This window comes from Solea senegalensis, linkage group LG1, assembly GCF_019176455.1.
Source record: "Solea senegalensis isolate Sse05_10M linkage group LG1, IFAPA_SoseM_1, whole genome shotgun sequence".
Classification (NCBI taxonomy): domain Eukaryota; kingdom Metazoa; phylum Chordata; class Actinopteri; order Pleuronectiformes; family Soleidae; genus Solea; species Solea senegalensis.
The window spans coordinates 2,522,790-2,543,425 of record NC_058021.1 but is presented as its reverse complement, the minus strand read 5'-3'; the positions used below and the strand labels follow the sequence as shown (position 1 = coordinate 2,543,425).

General features: G+C 40.6%; 1 protein-coding gene across 3 annotated transcripts; it reads left to right on the top strand.

Moving 5' to 3' along the window:
- The first annotated feature begins 5,998 nt into the window (after positions 1 to 5,998).
- Positions 5,999 to 19,211, top strand: LOC122771650 (cAMP-responsive element modulator-like). Of its 3 annotated transcripts, XM_044029331.1 has the most exons (8): positions 5,999 to 6,105; positions 7,939 to 8,049; positions 8,144 to 8,257; positions 11,189 to 11,277; positions 11,398 to 11,546; positions 11,984 to 12,172; positions 16,941 to 17,100; positions 18,136 to 19,211. In XM_044029331.1, exons 2-8 carry the CDS (start codon positions 7,945 to 7,947, stop codon positions 18,278 to 18,280), a joined length of 951 nt encoding a protein of 316 aa, XP_043885266.1. In that variant the 5' UTR covers positions 5,999 to 6,105; positions 7,939 to 7,944; the 3' UTR covers positions 18,281 to 19,211. The 3 variants fall into 3 exon arrangements, with proteins under 3 accessions (XP_043885266.1, XP_043885284.1, XP_043885275.1); XM_044029349.1 differs by lacking the exon at positions 5,999 to 6,105 and having other exon boundaries at positions 7,941 to 8,049; positions 11,159 to 11,277; XM_044029340.1 differs by lacking the exons at positions 5,999 to 6,105; positions 7,939 to 8,049; positions 8,144 to 8,257; ... (1 more) ...; positions 11,398 to 11,546; positions 11,984 to 12,172 and adding an exon at positions 14,214 to 14,495.
- The last annotated feature ends 1,425 nt before the right edge of the window (positions 19,212 to 20,636 follow it).

The window sequence follows — 20,636 nt, the reverse complement described above, 5'->3', positions numbered from 1 at the left end:
TCAGTGTTATGAATAAATAGAGAAATCCTGCACTTTGTACTTTTCACAGATTTGTTTTCTTCAGTCAGACAATTGTATGATTGTATCCTGGACCACAGTAACCTGTGATTCCCACCCCTACTCTAGACTAAATGGGACTTTCATATTCCTTATTTCTCTGGATCCTGAACGCCTCACACTGGCTGCAGCCCTGCTAACTCTGCTAGTAGGCTAATCTCTGCAGGCAACTTGTAAGTGAGCGCCCTGAAAGTGTGTTTGTGCGCCAACATGTCAGGAGGCGCACAAAGTCGCACCATTTTTAAAAAGCTGTGCAGCCAAAGTAAACCAAGAAACCGCGTTGTGAGGGAAACCCAGAGGAAGTTTGGTGCGTTTACAAACACAAGAACCACAATGGCGGTGCGCCTTTTCCTTGGGAACACAGCAAACACACGGCGGATAAAGCCGCACACGCAGTACAGTTGTGCGCGGAAAACTGTGCCAAAAGCGGCAGTAAAGGGAATAGAAAGCGACACATTATCTCCTTCTACTTTGCATTTGTTTCAAGTTTGCGCCATATTGACTGCGCGCGTGCACACGCAGAGGGAGAGAAACACCCCCCCCTCCTCCTCCTCCTCCTCTGGGACGTCGCAACATTGTTTCCAGGAGGACAAAAAAGCCGCAAGAAAACGCCAAGTAGCGTCCACTCACCTTCGCTATGGCCTTCTTGTACCTCATGACAGCCTGCTGGATGAGTGTGTGCACTTTAATGTTGCCGTCCCCGCACGGCACCACCACCCGCGTCCTGCCGAAGCACACCGTCACTTTCATGGCTCGCTATCCGCGTATCCTGCTCCACATTCGGAGTCACGGCGAGGAGGGAAGCGGCGGAGGCAGCGGGAGGAGAAGGAGAAGAAGGAGGAGAGGAGGAGAACCGTGAGGAAGTAAAAAGAGACGCATGTGTTTCCCTTGTTAGTTTGTTCCCGGTTATTCCTTCACTGGAGCGACGACTGTGGCTCTTTCCGCTTCTCCTCACCGGACGACATTGTTTCTGTGTGTTTCCAGACCACCTGTTTAGTCTCTCTCTCTCTCTCTCTCTCTCTCTCTCTCTCTCGGCTGAGCTCATGTGATGCGTTCAAGTACGACTGGGAAATCACAGTGAAAACACTAAGCAACAAGACTGTTGTAAACAATATAACTCAATGAATAAATACAAATGAAGTAGTACAAGGTGCTCAAACTGTAATGTTTAGGCCTGAAACTAACGGTTGTTCGATTATTTTCTTGATTACTCAAGTACTTGTTTGGTCTGTAAAATGACCAAACCTGGAAATTGTGAAATTTTGTCCACAAAAGGCAGACCTTGGCCAAGTGGAAAAGGAACTTGACTTGTAACCAGAGGGTCGCTGGTTCAAATACCCACCCGGCCAAAAAGGGCTGGGGTACCCCTGAGCAAGGTACCCAAGCCCCAATGCTCCCCGGGCGCTACTCAGTGTGGCAGCCCACTGCTCCTAATTCTAGGGTGGGTCAAAATGAGGAATACTTTCCCTAAGGGGATTAATAAAAACTAACTTAAACAAAAAAATTTAGTTTGAATGAGTTATTTGTTATATGGAGCGAGGTTGAAAAAACTGAAAAAACACATTTAAGAAGCTGAAAATTAAAAAAGCTTGTTTAAATTAGTTAAAAAAAAACAAAAAACACATTTAAGAAGCTGAAAATTAAAAAAGCTTGTTTAAATTAGTTAAAAAAAACACTGTTATGTGTTTAATTTTTTTCATTCTGAAAATCTCCACTGTGTAACTTGTTGATGTAATTGTTGTTCTTCATAAACAGAAGTAATGTAAAATGACTTCATATGAAAACATGATGCATAAATCCCATCAAACAGCTGGCTTTTTTGAAAAGCAGGATTCAGTCGTTTATGTTTTCAGTAGTACTCTAATTCTATGGTTTCCAGAATGAGGTACGTGTGTTCTTCTGTCTTGACCAGGTCACATGTAAAAAGGAGATACTTAATCTCAGTGGAATTTCCCTGGAAAAGTAAATGATTAAAAATAAATAGAAAACTGTGACAGTGTTCTATGACAAACACTAGACGTTGGTAAAGTGAGTATCTTTGGTTTGTGGGCTAAACAAGACATTTGAGGACAAAAAACACTGAAAGATATGTTTCTACATATTCTGTCATTTTATGGGCCAAAATCTGATAAATCATACATAGCAGTCTCAGACGTAATGTATATTGATACAACAATAACCATGGGAGATGTTTTATCAATAGAAGTTATAATTTATTAAAGATACTTACATTATTGATACAATAACGTCAACATCACTAGATGTGAGCTGTTTCTCTGTACTTGGTGTTTACTTATAAGAAATAAGAAATGCTAAGAACAGAATAGCTGCACTGTCACATTATGGACACCACTGCTGTAAAACAGCAAATAAAAAAGTGGCTTAAAAGAAACAGCTGCTACTTACTCATTTAAAATAAAAATAAAACATCTGGCTAGTAATAGATATTTACTTTCCAAAAAACAGGACAGAAATGGTGGGGAAATATTTCAACATATGTGTTTTGTAATGTCTGAAAGTAGAATTTCCGAGCAGTAAGTGAAGGCATCACGAGATCAACGAAGACCGCAGTTGAAGTGAGTTCTCTGCTTCTGTGTTGAAGACTGGGAATGTTTTATAGCACTGGGGGTTAGTTCTGCACTCTCATCAAAGAAAGAAAAAAATAAATATATTAAAATCAGTACATTGACTGATCACCACAGCACCATAAAGACAAGTTAATTCCTCTAAAGTCAGGACAGTTTTCTACCTCACTTTTACACTTACATACAGATTTAATCTTGATAAATAAACTGAGACTAGGTTTGCTAATTTAATTTCTTCACATTTCTTTTTAAAAAGCAGGAGTTATATGTAGTTTTAATTCTCAGTGACACAGCATCTCCAGGATGTCTTGTGCACCTCTTGTGCATATACCAACTGCAAAGGGGTCAGGATTTCTGTATAACCACTTAAAAAACGTCCATTAATACATATTAACTCCGTTTTCTGGCATGAATTGCACTCATGTAGTTTGTAGTTAGTTTATTGTTTAACTATAATAAAATCCATCATGTGCATACTCTTTTTGAAAGATATCGCACTGCTGCTCCGTCTCAAACTAAACCAAAACCTCTTACAAATGAAGGGCAGTCCAAATCTATGTGGTGAGTCTTTCTCTGCAGCTGCAGCAGCAGCACATGTGTGGACCGGAGCCACCGCACACATCTGCACAAACAGAACCCTCGTAAAACATATACAGAATTCATATTTTAAGTAACTCACACAGTAGAGCTCCAGAAGAAGAGCTGCAACACATGGTTCAGTCTAAGAAAACAAGAAAACACAGGAGAACCACTGCATTTAAAGAATGGGCACCTTTTACAAGTGCCGGCTGCAGCTGAAACTCTATTTTAACTGTAAACGCAGATGATGTTTTTCCTCACAGGCCTCAGACCACAGCCTCAGCGGCCGTCACCATGAATTAAACTGCTGTCAGTTTGCAGAATATAGACACTTTACGCACAGTTTGGTTTGTTCTGTGTTCACAAAATGCAGCAGAGAGGAAATGTTCAGCCAGTGGAAGGATGAAGTCATAAGTGGATGATGGGAGCTGACACTGCGTTATTTCACGCATTCATTTAGCTAATATTTGTGTATAGATGAGAATATAATTCAGCCTCAACATCACTTACATGTGGCGAAGTTCAAAGGTCAGAGACACTTTTTAATAGAGCAGGTGACTTCGGTGACCTCAGTGACCTTTTAAACGTTCATGTAAATATAAATGATGATGTTTCTGACAGAGCATCTTTTTTGAATCAGTAGCGACCTCTTGTGGTACAATGTGTTTTCACAAAACTTTGTGCACACACCTGTTACTATTTACTCACCCTTTACACACTTTTTTACAGATGTGCTGTGTTTGAAATAAGAGTTAACAATTTGAGAAAAATATCGAATTGTGATTTTTCTGACAGATATTGAAATGAGGATTTGATTTGGGATAAAAAAAAAAAAAAGGTCAAGCTTCAGTTTTATACTCACTGTAATATTTTGGGAGAGAAATAAAGAAACACATATTTGCATCCTCAATGACAATTTATATCACTAATAACTCACTCTTTTATGATCGTATGAACAAAATTACACGACCATTTTTTTATTTTTTTTATTCTGATAGTCTGACTGGACTGAGTCCGACTACTTAATCTAAAGAATACCTCTCTGATGTCTCTGATGGCAGTAACAGCATGTAACTGTGTTTTAATACTTTCATCCCAGGCTGATTTTGTGCTAAAGAGGTGTTGGGTCTGTGCAGGTCATACGTGACCGCTGACTGTCAGGCCTTTGTGCCACCCATGGTCGCCCTTCTGCTGCTAGAGCACGACCATCTGGAGCCTCCACACTCTGACCACAGGACAAGCCAAGGACAAGAAGGAGGATGGAGGTGGGGACACCATGAGGGGACAGGGCAGGGAGACTGATGTTAGAGTGTGATTCAATAATAAAATAGATAAAGTAATAGTAAAGCAAGAAAGGGTCACGATGCAGTCATTGGCCATTTTATTAGGTACAGGACATACAGCTGTCAGTGTGGTTTCTGCTGCCGTGGCTATAATCTGCTTTGAGTTTTCATGTGTTGTGTGTTCAGACGTGTGCATCTTAAACCAGCATCAGCATAACCCTAACCCTACCCTCCTCATCCCTCATGTGGAGGATAAAGCGGTAGACTTATGAATGAATGAATGAATTAAAAAGGAAGGGAGTTTGGTGTTGGAGTACTGTGACCTCTCCTGGCACACAGGAGGACAGATGGTGGCACTGGGGTCATCAACACTCACATGTGAATGAAGGACTTTAGAGAAAACACAGCAGATTCCACAGGTGTGCTACAATACTGGACATGAAAAACCTTACTTACCTAAGGAGGCTTTTTATTTTTTTATGTTTTATTTTATATTTTTGACTGACTTTATGCCAGGAATAGTTTTACATGTATATTTATATCTATCATTTGTTGTGTTTTATTTAAGTGCTTCTGTTATTCTTTGTTATTTTTTGTGTGCCTTTAAGCCGGGAGTTGCTGCAAAATCTTGTTTTGTTATATTATATTAAAAACATTCTTGATTCTTGAAAACCATATACATGTATATACACATAATGTATATATTTTCAATAGATATGTTTATTTAGCTCTACTACTTGACAATCAAGTATCCGGTTTTAAGTTTTTTTGTTGCTTTTTAAAAAATTAATTCTGATTTTTCATCTTATTAAATGTGAACATTTTCTGGTTTCTTTGTTTTATTTGACAACAAAATCATAAAATGAGAATGACTTTTGACAAAGTAAGACATTTAAGAGCATCGTCATTTCAATTTTCTGGACCAAACAAATACACGATTAATCCAGAAAATAATCGACAAATGATATGATCGCTGTATGAATAGCTGTTGTTTGTTTTCAGCCAGCAGAGGGCAGCCTTACTCCAATCTACCAACTTATAAGCGACCACACGGTAAATATAAAGTGGAAAATTACTGTTTTGGATGATAATGATTCGTTTTTATTTAACAAACATTGTCTTCGGTGTTGTATTAAAACGCTTCCAGTGTCAGTATTTGTATTTAAAAGTACACATTTTAACATGAATAGGTTATATTTTTTTACAGTCACGTTTGATTACAATCAAACGGTCAAACAACGGCAAATGTAGCAGGTCAGAAACGTTAAAAAAAAACCCAAATGTCAATGCTAAGAAAATTACATAACCTACAATATTACTTTTTGTGATACGAAGTCATGACGTTTATACGTTTAGATTCACGTTTAGTATGTGTTCACATACTTGGCCAATGAAGCTGATTCTGATGCTTACAAAAGCGAACCCGGAAGTACGCAGGGAGGAGTGCTCTCGCTCCGCCCCCACACTCTCCGACGTTGAACTGACTCGTCGGTGGACATTTTGGGCACAGCAGCATCATCAGCGCTGACGTGGACACTACGTGAGCGAGGGCACAGCACGCGCACTGTCATTAGTGACGAGTCTGACTACGTAAAACTTCGGTAAGTCACTGCAAAGCTGTCGCATTCTTTTTCCATGGCCAGCGTCAGTTGAGCAGAGTCGGCGGACGAGACGCAAAAAGATGTCAGGTTTGCACTAAACAAAACGAAGCGGCCCGAATTAGCCTCATCGGCGCGGAGTGGAAAAGGAAAGTGTTGTCACTCTGCTCAGCTGGCTGTGTTCCGCTTCTGCTCAAGCTGCTCACGTTTACAGCGCTGCATCAAGTCACACGGAGTGAGGTGGATCACGGAAGTGTCTCTTCAAAATAAAATACTTAAAAAAACAAACAGGAAACGTACACATTCTCCTTGATTTCTAATAAAACATACATGCTGTTTCAAATCATGAATAAACACTAAATGTGTTCTAAAAGTTTCCATATAGAAACAACACAAGTTGGTTTTACTGAAGTAGGAAAGTCAGTTTTGTTAAAATTGACTAAAGTAATGTATTAACACACACACAGTTTGCTTTTGACATTTGACATATATCACTACAGTTCTCGAGCTTTTTTATACCAAGTACCACTTGAGAAATGACTAATCTCTTGAAGTAACTCCATTATCACCTACATTAAAACACAGTGGTGTAAATAGGCAGAGCAAAGTCCGCTGTGGACAGATTTATTCCCAATAATATACTTTGCTCTCTCCCTCATCATCATCCTTTCTTTCTGATTTTCCTCCAAGTACTCCAAAACTGTGGTACATGTACCACAATTTGAGAACCATGATGGTACTATGGTATTTTTATCATTGGTTTATATTTTATTTTATAGAATGAAAACTGAGAAATAGGAGAAATGTGTTCACAAGCTACAGTAGATGTCTAACATTTAGAAAAAATAAATGTGTCAAACTTTTAAAGTATTGCTTAATTAATAGTTTTAACTGAAGTCTCATTCACTCAGTCACTGGTTCTGACAGTAAAGGAGAAACATTTGAGATAAGTTAGTATAAGTATATCACAACACTTCATCCATTTAGGAGCCAGAACTCCGTAAAGAGGAAATTAGGCAAAGATTTACCAAAAGATGACATCACGGACAGACTGCAGCTTTAAACTGAGACTGTAGGTGTACATGTTATTATTATATAATATTATATTATGTCATAAATTGTGTTGTAGTCAATCATCAAGAGTCAGTTCTTTGTGATACTCAGTGTCAGAGTCTGACGCCTTCTTAAAAAACAATTATTCCCATGAGTACACTCATCGTTTCCCGCGTGTCTATGCTATCAAGAATCCACAGTGATATTTAAGTTTGTAGAGGACTCTGTCCTGAACTGTGAGAACATGACGTCCTGCCTCACGTAATGAGCACGAGGAATGGATGTTATGGTGTTGGCACAGAGCTCTTCTTCACACAGAACTCTGTGACTCACACGCAACCTGGCAGATGGATGAAAACAACAAGTTTGCATTTCAAATCAAGGCATAGTAAATCTGGTGTGTGCCGTCGTAGGCCTCCTTTAACTAGCATGTGAAATGGGTGGGGTTTTTTTTAATTTACGCACGTGTTATATATAAATGAAAGTTGAAAAAGTAATTGCTCCCAAGTTTTCCATCAGAATGTCATTCTTTGCAGCTGGGAAACATAAACAAACCTTCATTTCATGAATAAAACTGTAGAATCTGTACTTTGACGGCTCATACAACAAAGAAAATCCAAGTTAATCGCGGGATTGTGATCTGGAAAGCATTGTCCTGACTTACACCAGGCAATTAGTGCATGTAATGTGTCCTTATTCACTATAATGATAGGTTTTCTGTATAAAGAACCCATAGAAAGCCTCAGTAACGGCGTAAATAATCGGCTTGCCCGCCTGTTTTAGGTCACTATGGATTCAGTATCATCTCAGCTTGACAGCAGTTTAAATGAGTCACTAACAGATGGAGAGGAGAACCACAGTGAAGGCAGTTCATCTCCTGCAGCATCTCTTCAGGTAAACACACACATACGTGACCTTTTCTTTTACACAACACAGTGCTCTTTCAGTGTGGACATTTTGTCATCATTGTCTTGATATGCACTGGCAGGTATCTGTGGCTGCAGAATCCCCTGGCGCGACCGACCTCCAGCTGTCTGATGGTGAGATGCAGGACCAAGGTGTCATTCAGGCTCCTCAGACTTCTGTCATACAGTCACCACAGGTCAGACCACACTGCTTTTCACTTTAGAGGCAAAGTTTTCTCTGTTTAAACAGAGAAAGGTTAGATCTACTGTATGCACTCTCACGTCACCAAGTCCCAGGTCTGCCAGAGCAAGTACCAAGTCATTCAAGACCAATTCAAGTTCGGTCAAGCCATGTAAATTTGACAGTGCAAGACTGAAGTCAGTGGAGGAAGTCCAGATCAAGTTTGTCAGAGCAAACCTCAGGTCTATTCATGAGTTATTGATGCAAGGTCCAGGTCTGATTTCTCAGAGAAAACCTCAAGTTAGGTTTCAAGTCACTGTAGACTTTGCCTGGACAACTCAGTCAGAGCAATCCTCAAAGAAATGTCAAGGTGGAACCTCTCGCAACAAGTTTTTGAAGGCAAGTCCAGGTCAAATCTATGCACTCTTAGCTCACTTAAGCCACGTCCATACCAGAGCAAGTATCAAGTAATTCAAGACAAGTTCACACTCAATAGTCTCCAATCATGTAGATTTGACAATTTGGAAATCCAGATCAAGTCTAGTCATGAGTTATTGAATCAAGGTCCAGGTCAAATTTCTCAGAGAAAACCTCAAGTTAGGTTTCGAGTCACTGGAGACTTTTCCAGGTCAACTCAGTCCAAAGAATGGCCAAGGTCAAACCTCTCGCAACAAGTCTCAGGTCTCAGCTCAGTGAAGACAAAACCTCAAGTTCCAAGTTATTAACCACACAGTGTCTCACTCAGTGAGAGTATATTCCCAGTTAGGTTTCAACCAATCAAATGAGGACAATCCTCATGTCTGTCAGGAAAAGTCTCCAACTCATGTTATTTTGATGTTTCAAGTTAAATCTCAAGTCATAAGTTTGTGGACTTCCTCATTTTGTTGACTCTAGGTCAAACTGTAGTGGTTACAGTTCAGTAGACGCGTGTACAGGTTTGTCACATCAGAGCCCGTGTGTTAGTGAATGAGGGTTTAGCGTCTGTGTGTAGAAGGCGCACTGAGGTGTTCCCACTCCAGTGCATCTCTTAATAGGATTGGTGTGAGCAGCAGGAGGTGAGCTTTAAGCTCATCACTCTCACCTTCACATCCAGGTGATGTTGTTGTTATCGTTGTGTCAATGAAGGACGGACATCTTCACTAACCCACGGACAAGTCTGACCTTTGTGGTGACGCCGGCCAAAGGTCACAGTGTGTTTGTGGACAGAGAAAGTCAATCTGTTCAGATCATCCTGCAGTTTCTCAGTGTATTTAAAGCACATTTTATTAAAAGGACAGTTCAGGATTTTTCGAGGCAGGGGTTATATGAGTTTCTCGTCAGTGTGTAACATACCGGTGACTAATGCCGGGATCAGACTACACAAATTCAGGATGCAGATTTGGCGTCTGGGAAAGAGAAGTCTGGCTTGATCCAATATCTCCTGTTTTCCTGCCTTGTCTGACATCTCCTACGACGTGCTCCTGGACGCTGACCAGTACGATAAGACATAAACATACAGACATAAACATGGCTACTGAAGAACATTCTGTTGAGCTTTGACAACAGTACCTCTGTTGTCAAATGTTGGTGAGAAATAGGGAAGCCACTTCAACAACCTGGTGACAACTCCTTGCCCCGCCTCCTCGATGACCTATGAACTTGTGCTGTAAACTTGTAATGTTGCCAGTTCCCCAGACAAGACACGGCAAGGATCCGTGCCACTGTGACTGATAGTGTGACATGGTGACCATCGTGAAAGACGACAATGTAATAAATATAAGAAACATGACTGTGACTGTGGACAACGGGAAAAATAGATTTCACCCACATAGCAAAAGGCTAGTCAGCTTAAGTGTATGCTATCTTAAGAATGTGTAAGAAAGATTTTTTTCATACAAGAAACTGAAGTTGGCGTCACTTTGTAAACCACTCACTCCCCTGCACCAGAGTCATTTATCAAAAATAAGGGATTTTACATCACAGACGATACAGGAGGTTTTTTTTGCTGTTCTCCTCCTCTTAGTGTGTGACTTCCGTAGTTGAGAGCCTTTATTTGGATTTACAGAAGTTACAGAAACCACTCCGAGATAAAATCAATGGACTCTGGTGTTTAGGAGTGAGTGGTTTACAAAGTGACGCACAACTTCAATTTCCTGCATGAGAAGGCGTTCTAACAGTAAAGAGGAAGAGATATTCTCACAATAAATCACACTTAAGCTGACAGATTTTATTAGTTGAGCCTTTTGTTATGTGGCTAACAACTTTTTATTTGTTTTTCTTCTATTGTCTCCAGTCGCAGCCATGTGTCGCTGAGCTTGTGCCTGACTGCACCCGCCTGCTTCTCAGCTTGAGGAGTGCACAGAGCACAATCGCCTGTATGTAATATACTGAGTATGTATACATTATAGAGCCTGACTTCAAAAATCCCTTATTGTGATACTTTTGCAAACGTCTGCTTTGAGAGAAGTCGTCTTTAAAGCATATGGATGTGCACACACCCATGTTTAACCTCCGTGGCATAAATCAGACTTGTCTTTTTTTGTATCTGGCACAAACAATGTACTCTTTGTCCTGGACTCACACGACCATTACGCACAAGTTTGATTGGTAATATCTTCCCTGATTGATGTCAGTAGGACACGGGTGACAAAATATTCATGTCTTTATTTAACAGGGAAATCATTCGTGTTGAAAGACGAGCGTTAACGATTACACTGGCAAATAATTACAGTATTTAAAAGTGTCCGATGAGAGACGGAGCGGTTTGAAAAGATCAAGGCTTAGAATACAAAGCTGCTCAAATTCCCTCTTTGACGTCATCCCTCTCTTTCACTGATTGTTATGTCAAATACATTCCAGGTCACTGGAAAGTAACACGCCTTCAGTAACACCAGACATGTTGCCAAAATAAAAACACAACAACGTTGTGGATTGCAAGCACAATTTAAATACGGCTCATTTTCTCCAGGTTGCCACCGTAGCAGACCTGGAGGATAACGAGTTGGCAGCAGACGCTCAGAAGAGACGAGAGATTCTCTCCAGGCGTCCGTCTTACCGGTGAGAAGACATTAAAAGTAAACACGAGCGTGATGAACAACACATGTTTGCTGGTTGTTCTGGGCTGGGCTTTTTTTTTTTTTTGTGGAATGATTTTGGTAAGTTCTCCTCTCCCTTCAGGAAAATCCTCAATGAGCTTTCGACCGATTCGCCGGCAGTTCCTAAAATCGATGAAGAAAAGACAGAGGAGGAGGTGTCGATCGCGAGCGTGGCCTCATCGCCACCGTCAGTGCCAACCTCCATCTACCAGACCAGCGCGGGACAATACAGTCAGTACACACGTGGACAGGAGTGTTTGCTGCGGTTGAATTAGTCTCAGCTCACTTCACTTGTATTGTATTTTCACGTTGTCAAAATAAAGTGAATAAAACCGGGATAAAAATTCAGAATCTGATTCTTCGAGATTAATTTATTATATTAACACACTGCAATTATTTCTGCCTTAAAATGTTGGAGAAATTAGAATAAAGCAATTATTGTTTATCTCATCTGGTCCAAAATGTCACTCTCCACCTTCCCACCTGTAGGTTTTGTGTAATTCTGCCAACTAACGGCCCAGAAAACCTCCTCTGTGAATGCAACCACTGCTTTATAGTCTTTGAAACTTGGACTTCATCACACATTCAAAAAGCCTTCCTTCCCCACTCTAATGTTCTGGTGTCATGTAGAGTTCGGTGTTGTTTAACTGAGCTTCTCTACCACACAGTTGCCGTCAGTCAAGGGCGAGCCATCCAGCTGACCAGTCCTGGAGTGGAAGCCCTTCAGGGGGCTCAGACCCTCACGGTGGCGAGCCCTGCCACGACGCAGTCTGGCGCCACCATCCTGCAGTGTGCGGCTCAGCCTGCGGACTCTCCGCAGCAGTTCTACATACAGGGAGGACAGGTCCTCATCCAAGGTAGGCGGCGACTGATTTTGGTGGAAAATGAAAGTGGACACATTTGAGAAAATGATGAATGGGATTCCAGAGATGTGGAGGAAAATGAGTGAGAGTGAAGAAATTCAAAGATAATTTCCATGATTCTGACATCAAAGTGAAGCTGTAGTGACGTAGTGGAAACACTTTTCCACTGCGTGGTCCCAGCTGGCCTCGCCTCTGCACAGCGCGGTTATTTTGCTTTTCCATTAGCACAAGAATCAAACCGAACAATGCCCGAAATGTAGATCACTTAAAAAAGACCTCAAAATCCTCAAAACTGGTGGAGTCTGGTGTATTTAGCCACAACCTCTGCCGCTGTATCTCAGTTTAGACTGTGTCCGACTGAGTTTGTCCATAAATCCAAAGCATTTAGTGCCGTTTGTGAGAGAACAGCAAACGTCAGATCACCTCATTTCTTGGTGTCTTTTTGTTATTCGTGTTCGGTGATGTGCCGTGGACGGGCCTGTCGGTGCTCGCACTGTGCTCCGGTGGTGCAAACACCCAATCCTTCAGCTGCTAGAGCTCAGTTAATGCCTGGGAACGTGGTGAGGGACATGCCTGAGCAGCAAGTTGTTTCACCTGAGAGACGAGGGAAAACAAGGTTAAAGAAACAGTGTGTTGCACTTTCTGTTTGGGCTGTAAACACAGGATTACACGGTATACACATGAAACCACTTTGTTAAAGCGTAATTCAGTTTAGTCTTTTTTTATTCAGCTTTACTAGGCAGCTGCACGTACACGCCCCCTTCAGTAAGGACGGGTATTTCAAAGACACGGATACTAATAACGATACTGCCCATCTATGCTTTTCTAGAATTTGAGAAAGAAATAGGAACCAAACCTGCGTCGATTCATAACATGCTTACATTTACTCAAGGTTCTTCACACGTTAAGGTCAAGACCTTTCAGTTACTACAGAGAAACCCAACAGGAACACGATGAGCGAGCACTTGGCGACAGCAGAGAGAAGAAAACCATATACTGTGTAGGAAAACAGTCACTACCAATGTACAGTATAACAGAATATGATTCTGATGGTGTTCATTCAGAAACAGCAACACAAGTAAGGACTTATCATACATAATAATAATATCTATGGATAATAATAATGTGAATACCACAATCTATAGACACCAAAGTAAGTGCAGAGCAAACAGGTGATGAGACAACAAATGACTTAAACAGAAGTATTCTGGGAATCCAGTTATACACAAATCATGTGTAAAAAAGACAAGAACAAGACATTAACATGGAAGCGTGATTTTTTTTTTCTTCAGATAATTCATTATTAATAATCAACACTTCATAAACAATATATCACAGGCTGGAGTCGTTTGAAGAATTATTCTCCTCTGTGACAGGAAACTCACTCTCAGACAAATCCCGTGTCTTTAATCTGCATCTGATTTCTGCACATATGTGTACATGTGACATCTTCTGCCACCGAGAGTGCTCCTGCTGTCGTTACTGGAAATGTGAAACGTGTCACATCCTGTGATGCAACCAAACAGCAAATGTGGTCATTCACAGAGATCTGGCCAGATCGATGCTGTGTGCCGCATCATGCAGCAACACAGAGGAAACAAACCCATTATCCTCTGCGTTTATTAACGTGAAACACAAACACAACGGCTTTAAACATGCCCTTATCCCTGAACCTTGATCACACCACAAGCCCTAAACAGAAATGACATTCTGCCTCATTAGGACCATGTTTTGGTCTCCACGAGGACAACTGTATCCTGACAAGGTCAGTGTTTATGCCATTAAAGGTCCTAAAGAGGTCACACACACACACACACAATACAATAAGTCCTATCAGGGTGCTCAACAGTTTGCACAGCAGCCACTTGGGACACAATATCCTCTTGTTTGTTGAACGTCTCTCTCGAGTTGCGTCACTAGTGCTAAAAATACAACCCTCCACTACCAATCGCTCCCTCCCTGCACACATTGTGTTTCTCTACTTCAGCGTCTGATCCACAGCAGGAGGAGGAGGAGGAGGAGGAGGAGAGGGAGGAGGAGGAGGCGGAACTCTAATCCAGCGTGTTTTACTGACTTCAGCGGGCAGCAGTGATGTCATTGTGATGTCAATGCCTGTAATTGTAATCGGGCTGCAAAGTTGACGAGTGACCGCTCGTCTGCAGAGAAGCACAGGGAGAGGGAGTAAGAGAGAGAAGTGTGAGGCAGCAGCGAGGAAACAAGAGCAGGCGAGTTGTTTCAGTGTGGTGGTGTTCTACTGCCGTGGGGCTGGATTATTGGAAACGAGAGATGGCTGTAACCGGGGATGAGACTGAGTCAGGTAGAGTTTCTCTCTCACATATACACTTTGTACTTTTCTTGTTATGTCGGGACAGAAATCAGCATCTTGTGTTCTCGAGTGAATAATAACTAATCCTTGAGTTTATTTTTTCAATCTGACCGTAACTCTGCTCATGTTGTTTTTGCCAAAACTGAATTCATAAGAGAGCCACAGGTTAGAGCAGCAGCTGTCCCTCTCATTTCAACAGATAAGACACTTGATAAACAGATCGAAACAAGACAAACATGGGACCAGTAAGTTTGCTCAACTCTGTCCCTGCCAGTTTGTATCCTGCTGTTTTGCTCACACACACATACACACACACACACACGTTGTCACAGGGCAAGTTTAAGGACATTAGAAGGACTTTATCTTCCTTTTAACTTTAAAAAAAAACATTTAAAATCAGTGTTTGGGGACATGGCTTTTGCCTTTTAGTCTTCAGTGTGAAATGTGTCCCATGATTATTAACACACACACACACAGTCTGATCTCTGAACCAGTCCAGTGGTTGTCAGGCAGAAAGGCAGGAGGGGATAAGAAGTAAAAGGGGCGGGTGGCAGCAGGGGGTGGAGGTGGAGGGGTTAAGATAGTCGTCAGCTTGACGTCACTCCAGTTTCCTGGAAGAGAAACCAAGCAGGAGAGGGAGAATGCAGAAAGGGCGAGTGAGACGCACAAGCTGTCGTCAGCACAGTCACTGTGTTATCACAGTGTGTGTGTGTGTGTGTGTGTGTGTGTGTGTGTGTGTGTGTGTGTGGACAGGAAAGAGGCGGAGAAGAGAGAAAACTTCTCAGGAACAAAAGTGAAGAAGAGAAACTGAAGAGGCAGAAGAGACAGTTAACAGTTGACTCATTGTTTACACCAGTTAAATGAAACGGCACAGAGCTGCTTTTCACTCACTCACTCACTCACTCACTCAGGGACACTTCCACTCGCACTCTGTGGTAAACATCACGTCACTGAGTGAAATGACCTGTTGGGACCTGTGGCAAGTGTCAAAGCACACAACAATAATCATTAAAGGCCGAGTGTGTCATTTGTTTCCAAAGTGTTTTCTGGACGCTCAAGTTGCAGATACAGATACCGATATCACAAACTCACGTACCACCACTGTCACTGTTGCATTTTCTGTTGACTGTGTCAATCAATATATATATATATATATATATATATATATATATATATATATATATATATATATATATATATATATATATATGTATGTACACAAGTTGACAGATTAACATTCTTAGACCGTGTGGTTAATGTTTTGCCACGTGTTTAATCGATGTCTACAGTGCAGTACACTGCAACTAATGATTACTTTCAGTAGAGTCAGTTAAACTGTTCAGTTCTTTTCTGGATGAATGGAGTACTCGTTTGGTCCGTGTTTCCCAAACCTCGAAACCATGATGTTCTCAAATGTCTTTGAGTTTTGGCCTCAAACCAAAATTGTTCATGTTTTAATGATTTCTTTGTCAAATGGAGCAATGAGACCAACCAAATATTCGTATTTAAGAAGCTGAAAAATCAGAATTTTTCTAGTAAAAAACTTGATTATCAAAATAGCTGACAATTCATTTAGTTATTGATTAATAATCGAATAATCGCTGCCGCCCTATTTCCATGGGCTGCTGTTAAGCGCATATCGGGAAGTAGTTTGCTGATATAAACAGTAGGTGGTGCACAAGTAAAAAGGATCTGGTAGCTGTTGATACATTGTGGTGTTTCATTGCTGCTATTATTGTGATAATATCACACACCGCAGTATTACATGTTAATTTTGTTGACCTTTTTTGTGCTTGCAAGTCAGGAAATGCTTCTCATGGTCTTGAAGTGGGGGTTTATGGGTATTTTTTTTACCCATTACTTGTCACCCAATGCTCATGAAAGTGCAGATTTTTCCAATAATTCACAGTTTAGTGCAAATTCCCCAGAATTGCTGTTGTTGTCTGGGAAAAACTACAGTAATTCTGTGTTTGTGGTCTTCAAATGTCGTCTGTGAGTCAAACAAAAATCTATCACGCAAATGTACATGACAAATGAATTACATGCAAATATTTGTAAGGCTTATGTGCCGCCAAGTTTGGTCCTTTAAGTGCAAACGCTTGTTTACAAGGGCAGTCGCGTTCAGAGGAAATTCATCTTTTCAGACAGGAAGGAGAGCGGCATAATAAACAATGTCGGCTAAAGTCACTGTTGAAAACATCCTCCGGTGAAATGCATCCCTGTTTACTGCATTTTTCAGTTGAGAAAATACCAGACTGTGTGATTGAATTAGGAACGTAATAAAAGCCAGTGAGATCTGAAAATAAGTTTCTCTGTTTTCTCTCATTCATTCATTCTGTCATCACGTGTCATAGTAAAAGAGGGATAAAGCCAGAAAGCACTTAACAAAGTTAAAGCATTTGGAGCTCTAACGTTGTTGTCTGTCTTCTTTTGCAGCTGCCACTGGAGACATCCCTGCCTACCAGCTGCGGTCGCCCAACTCCGGCCTCGCACAAAGCATCGTGATGGCGGCGTCTCCGGGCTCCATGCAGAACCCGACATCCCAGCACGCTGAGGAAATCACCCGCAAAAGGGAGGTCAGGCTGATGAAGAACAGGTATGGGAAGTCAAGGGAGTCACAATAGAACTGTAGAATATGGACCTTATGTTAGATTGTTGATTTATTACATTGAATTATTTCCTAATCCACACCATGAAATTAAAGTATTCAACCAGGGAGGGGTCATAATGGAAGGGGAAATGTATGATTTGTGATGTTCTCACTGTTTAACAACGCTACCTGTTTATTCCACTAGGGGGCACCACCTTATTTCCTAAAACAGCTGAGCTTTATATAGAAACGGTGCTTGTAGCTAAATAATTGCCCCTACATGAGTTAGCAGCCAGATTATCTCTGGCCTAAAAGTCTGGAGTTTGATCTTTGGTGTCTGCGTCACAATCCAGAGACAATTCAACAGTAACAAAGTAATAACATACAACATGTATATCATCACGCTTTGTGATAAACTCAATAAGTTGATAGTGGAGAAAATTACTACTATTGTCTATGATTGGGTTAAAATTGCTGTCTAGCTCGCCAACATACAGTACTTGTGAGTTAATGTGATGAGCCACAAGGGGGAGCCTGGATCTCTGGTTTAATGCTCTTGTTTTTTCGCGTTGAAAACTTTTTGTAACATTAGTAACGTTCATTAATCTTTTTTCTCTGCGCTCTGCATTGCTGTTATTTTGTCATGACATAATCCCAACAAATGCTGCTACAAATTCCTGCTTTGAGATAAAGTTAATTGGGCTGCAGTTGATTCATAATGTAGCTTTTAACCTTATTATTCTCATTATTATTATTAATAAAGTTGCAATCAAAGTGTCAGAGCCAAACACAGACTTTTACTTTGCGGAGGTTGGGTGGCTTTGCTGTGTTTGCTGTGCCCACCCCGTTTCAACGGCCCTGTGCATGAGTGATTATCCAGGGAAATGTGCACTTACAAGGCTTTGCCAACAAATCCTGGACGACAGCCTTTAAACAAACATCTGCTCCGTTGTATTGTTGCTTTGTTAACATTGTATCCAAAGGCTGAGTTAAGTTTTGATCAAACGACCCAAACATGTTTTCTCTCTCTTTCTTCTCCAGGGAGGCAGCTCGCGAGTGCCGCAGGAAAAAGAAAGAGTACGTCAAATGTCTGGAAAACCGCGTGGCTGTGCTGGAAAACCAAAACAAGACCCTGATTGAAGAGCTGAAAGCGCTGAAGGACATTTACTGCCACAAAGCTGAGTAGCAGCGGCTGTTTGTGGTCACGGGCTGAGGACGGTGCCGTTTTTCAAACTGCTGCAGCAAAACAAAGAGAAAAAAAAGAAAAAGAAAAAGAAAGGACTCTGAAACAAAAACTGCTTTGACCGCCATTGTGTCTCTGCTCACTCAGGCCTGGTTTTTACGGCTAATTCACAAGTGTCCCGGGGAATTCAAGTGTCGCTCGAGCTTGCCAGTTGCGCTCTTGTTCTTATCTTGTGCTCTTTGCATGTGAGGACTCGAGTGTCGTTCACACACTTTTGCTTCGCCGCCGCTGGGCGTTGTGCATGGGCAAGGCCGGCAAGCGAGAGCCAGGCGAAAGAAGAGGAACAGGAAGAGGAAATACAGGTGCTTCCTGAAAATGCGCAGAGATTACGAAAGGAAAAAAAACCCCAGCAAGTTTCTGTGAGGTCAGACGAAATGCACAAAAAAAAAAAAAAAGAAGCTGCGCAGATCCACCACCAGCTGCAACCAGGCAACTCCATCATGTTTACCCCATCGTCATGACATTTGTGTAATTTAGGCCTCTGGTCTTAATTGTTTCATGCATTCCTTTTTGCAAAAACACAATTAAGGAGAAAACATCCTCAAGCCTTTTGTCCATGAAGCCATTTCCTGGATTTCATTAACCTGTTTTCGGTTTGTGCAGACACACTTGATTGGGTTATACTTTTCAGAAATAAACAATGAGTGACGTAAAAGGTCCAAGATGAAAATCCTCTTGTGTTTAGGATTTTTCAGAACAGAAAAAAACTATATTTCAAGGCCAATGTCTATTTGAAATGCTCCCCCGCCCCCTCCCTAAAAAACCTTTTCCAGAAGAGTCGTTTTTTGTTTGTTTGCATCTGTGAAGTGAGTCGTGTGATTGAACACAAAAGCACAGAAAGGACCAAAGCGTCATTAAAGAGAACTACAAATTATATTGAATTGTCTTTATTATAAAGAATTTCACTCCAAGAGTTAAAAGAAATGTTACAGATTAACTGTATAATAATAATAATGATGATGATAATAATAAAAAAGATCAATCCAAAACTGAAAAACCTCAGTTTCAAAATAAAATGACTCATCGCTTAAACAGTCATGCACGCGTTAGTTGCTGTTTTTGTTTCCTTTCAAATGAATGGATATCCATTGTAGAATTTAAAAAAAAACTGTATTTTGATATTGGCTACATGTTAAAATGCTCTGTTTAAAGGGTGATGCCAATTTTTTTTCTGCTTTGTTTTTTATGTTCAGACACGTTTATTTTATTGATTCTAAAACATGTTGTGTTCATGTTTTTTTGTTGGTGGTAATGAAGTTAACTAAACACCTTTGCTTTTTCTCTTGTTTCAGTTGAAGCGGAGTTTGTTCCACTGAATATGTTTTATTATTAGAAAGTGATAGAATTGATCTTTTCATCCCGGTGTATTTCCTTCCTTCCTTCCTTCTTTGTTTGAATTGTAAAATCAAAAGTATTTTTGTTTATCTAATAAAATATTCATATGTGACATGTGATTGTGACTCCAGGCACTCTCATCTTCAGAATTGTACATGACCTAAATCCAATATGAATGTTAAAAGATGAAAATCAAGTAGTATTGATCCAAGAAAATCCCTTTTAACACGGCTTAAATGGAAGAAATCTCTCCACAGAGGATGGTACACACACAGCACTAGTAGTATTACATTTATATACATGTACAATAATAACAGTTCAAAGTATTAAAGTTATCGTAGTTAGTACAACTAAATGACAGTGACAACTCCTGCATTTAAAGTCTCATAAATCAAACACACCAGGTTTAATATGTGTATTATTATTTATTTTAGCTTATTTTATTTATTAGTGTTTGCCAGACTCTCTGCTTTTTAACGTTCATTCTGAATTATAAGTGAATTTTGAAGAGTTTCTAAAAAAACAAAACATCTTCATAAGTTCTGAGTTGGGAAAATTTAGCAAACCAGTCTTTGAGGAGCACTAGTTTAGATAAACAGGTGCACACTGATAAAATTACTGTTAATGTGCCAGAATTAGCCAAAATGCCAATGTTTCCATCTGCGGTTTCAACACTGCAAAAAAATCCTTTCCTGACTGGAGAGTAGTGTTTCTAAGCAAAACTGTTGATAGTGATAAATATGTGCATGAATATAAGTGGTTTCCATAGCAACAGTAAAGCGTTGATCTTGAAGAGGTTGGTGGTGCTAAAAGCTGCGATAATAGTGTGTGTTGTAAGTCTCACACTATACAAATACAAATACACCTCATTATCACAACGTACCAGAGACACACACACACACACATACACACAACAACAACACAGCCATACACAACATCTCTCTGTCTTTCACACATAAACAAT

Bases quoted from the DNA above. Each gene is read 5' to 3' on its own strand.
- LOC122771650 (XM_044029349.1), top strand. From the start codon at position 7,945: ATGGATTCAGTATCATCTCAGCTTGACAGCAGTTTAAATGAGTCACTA. The intron at 11,278-11,397 runs GTGAGAAGACAT...CTCTCCCTTCAG, and splicing joins TCCAGGCGTCCGTCTTACCG to GAAAATCCTCAATGAGCTTT. The intron at 17,101-18,135 runs GTATGGGAAGTC...TTTCTTCTCCAG, and splicing joins GTCAGGCTGATGAAGAACAG to GGAGGCAGCTCGCGAGTGCC.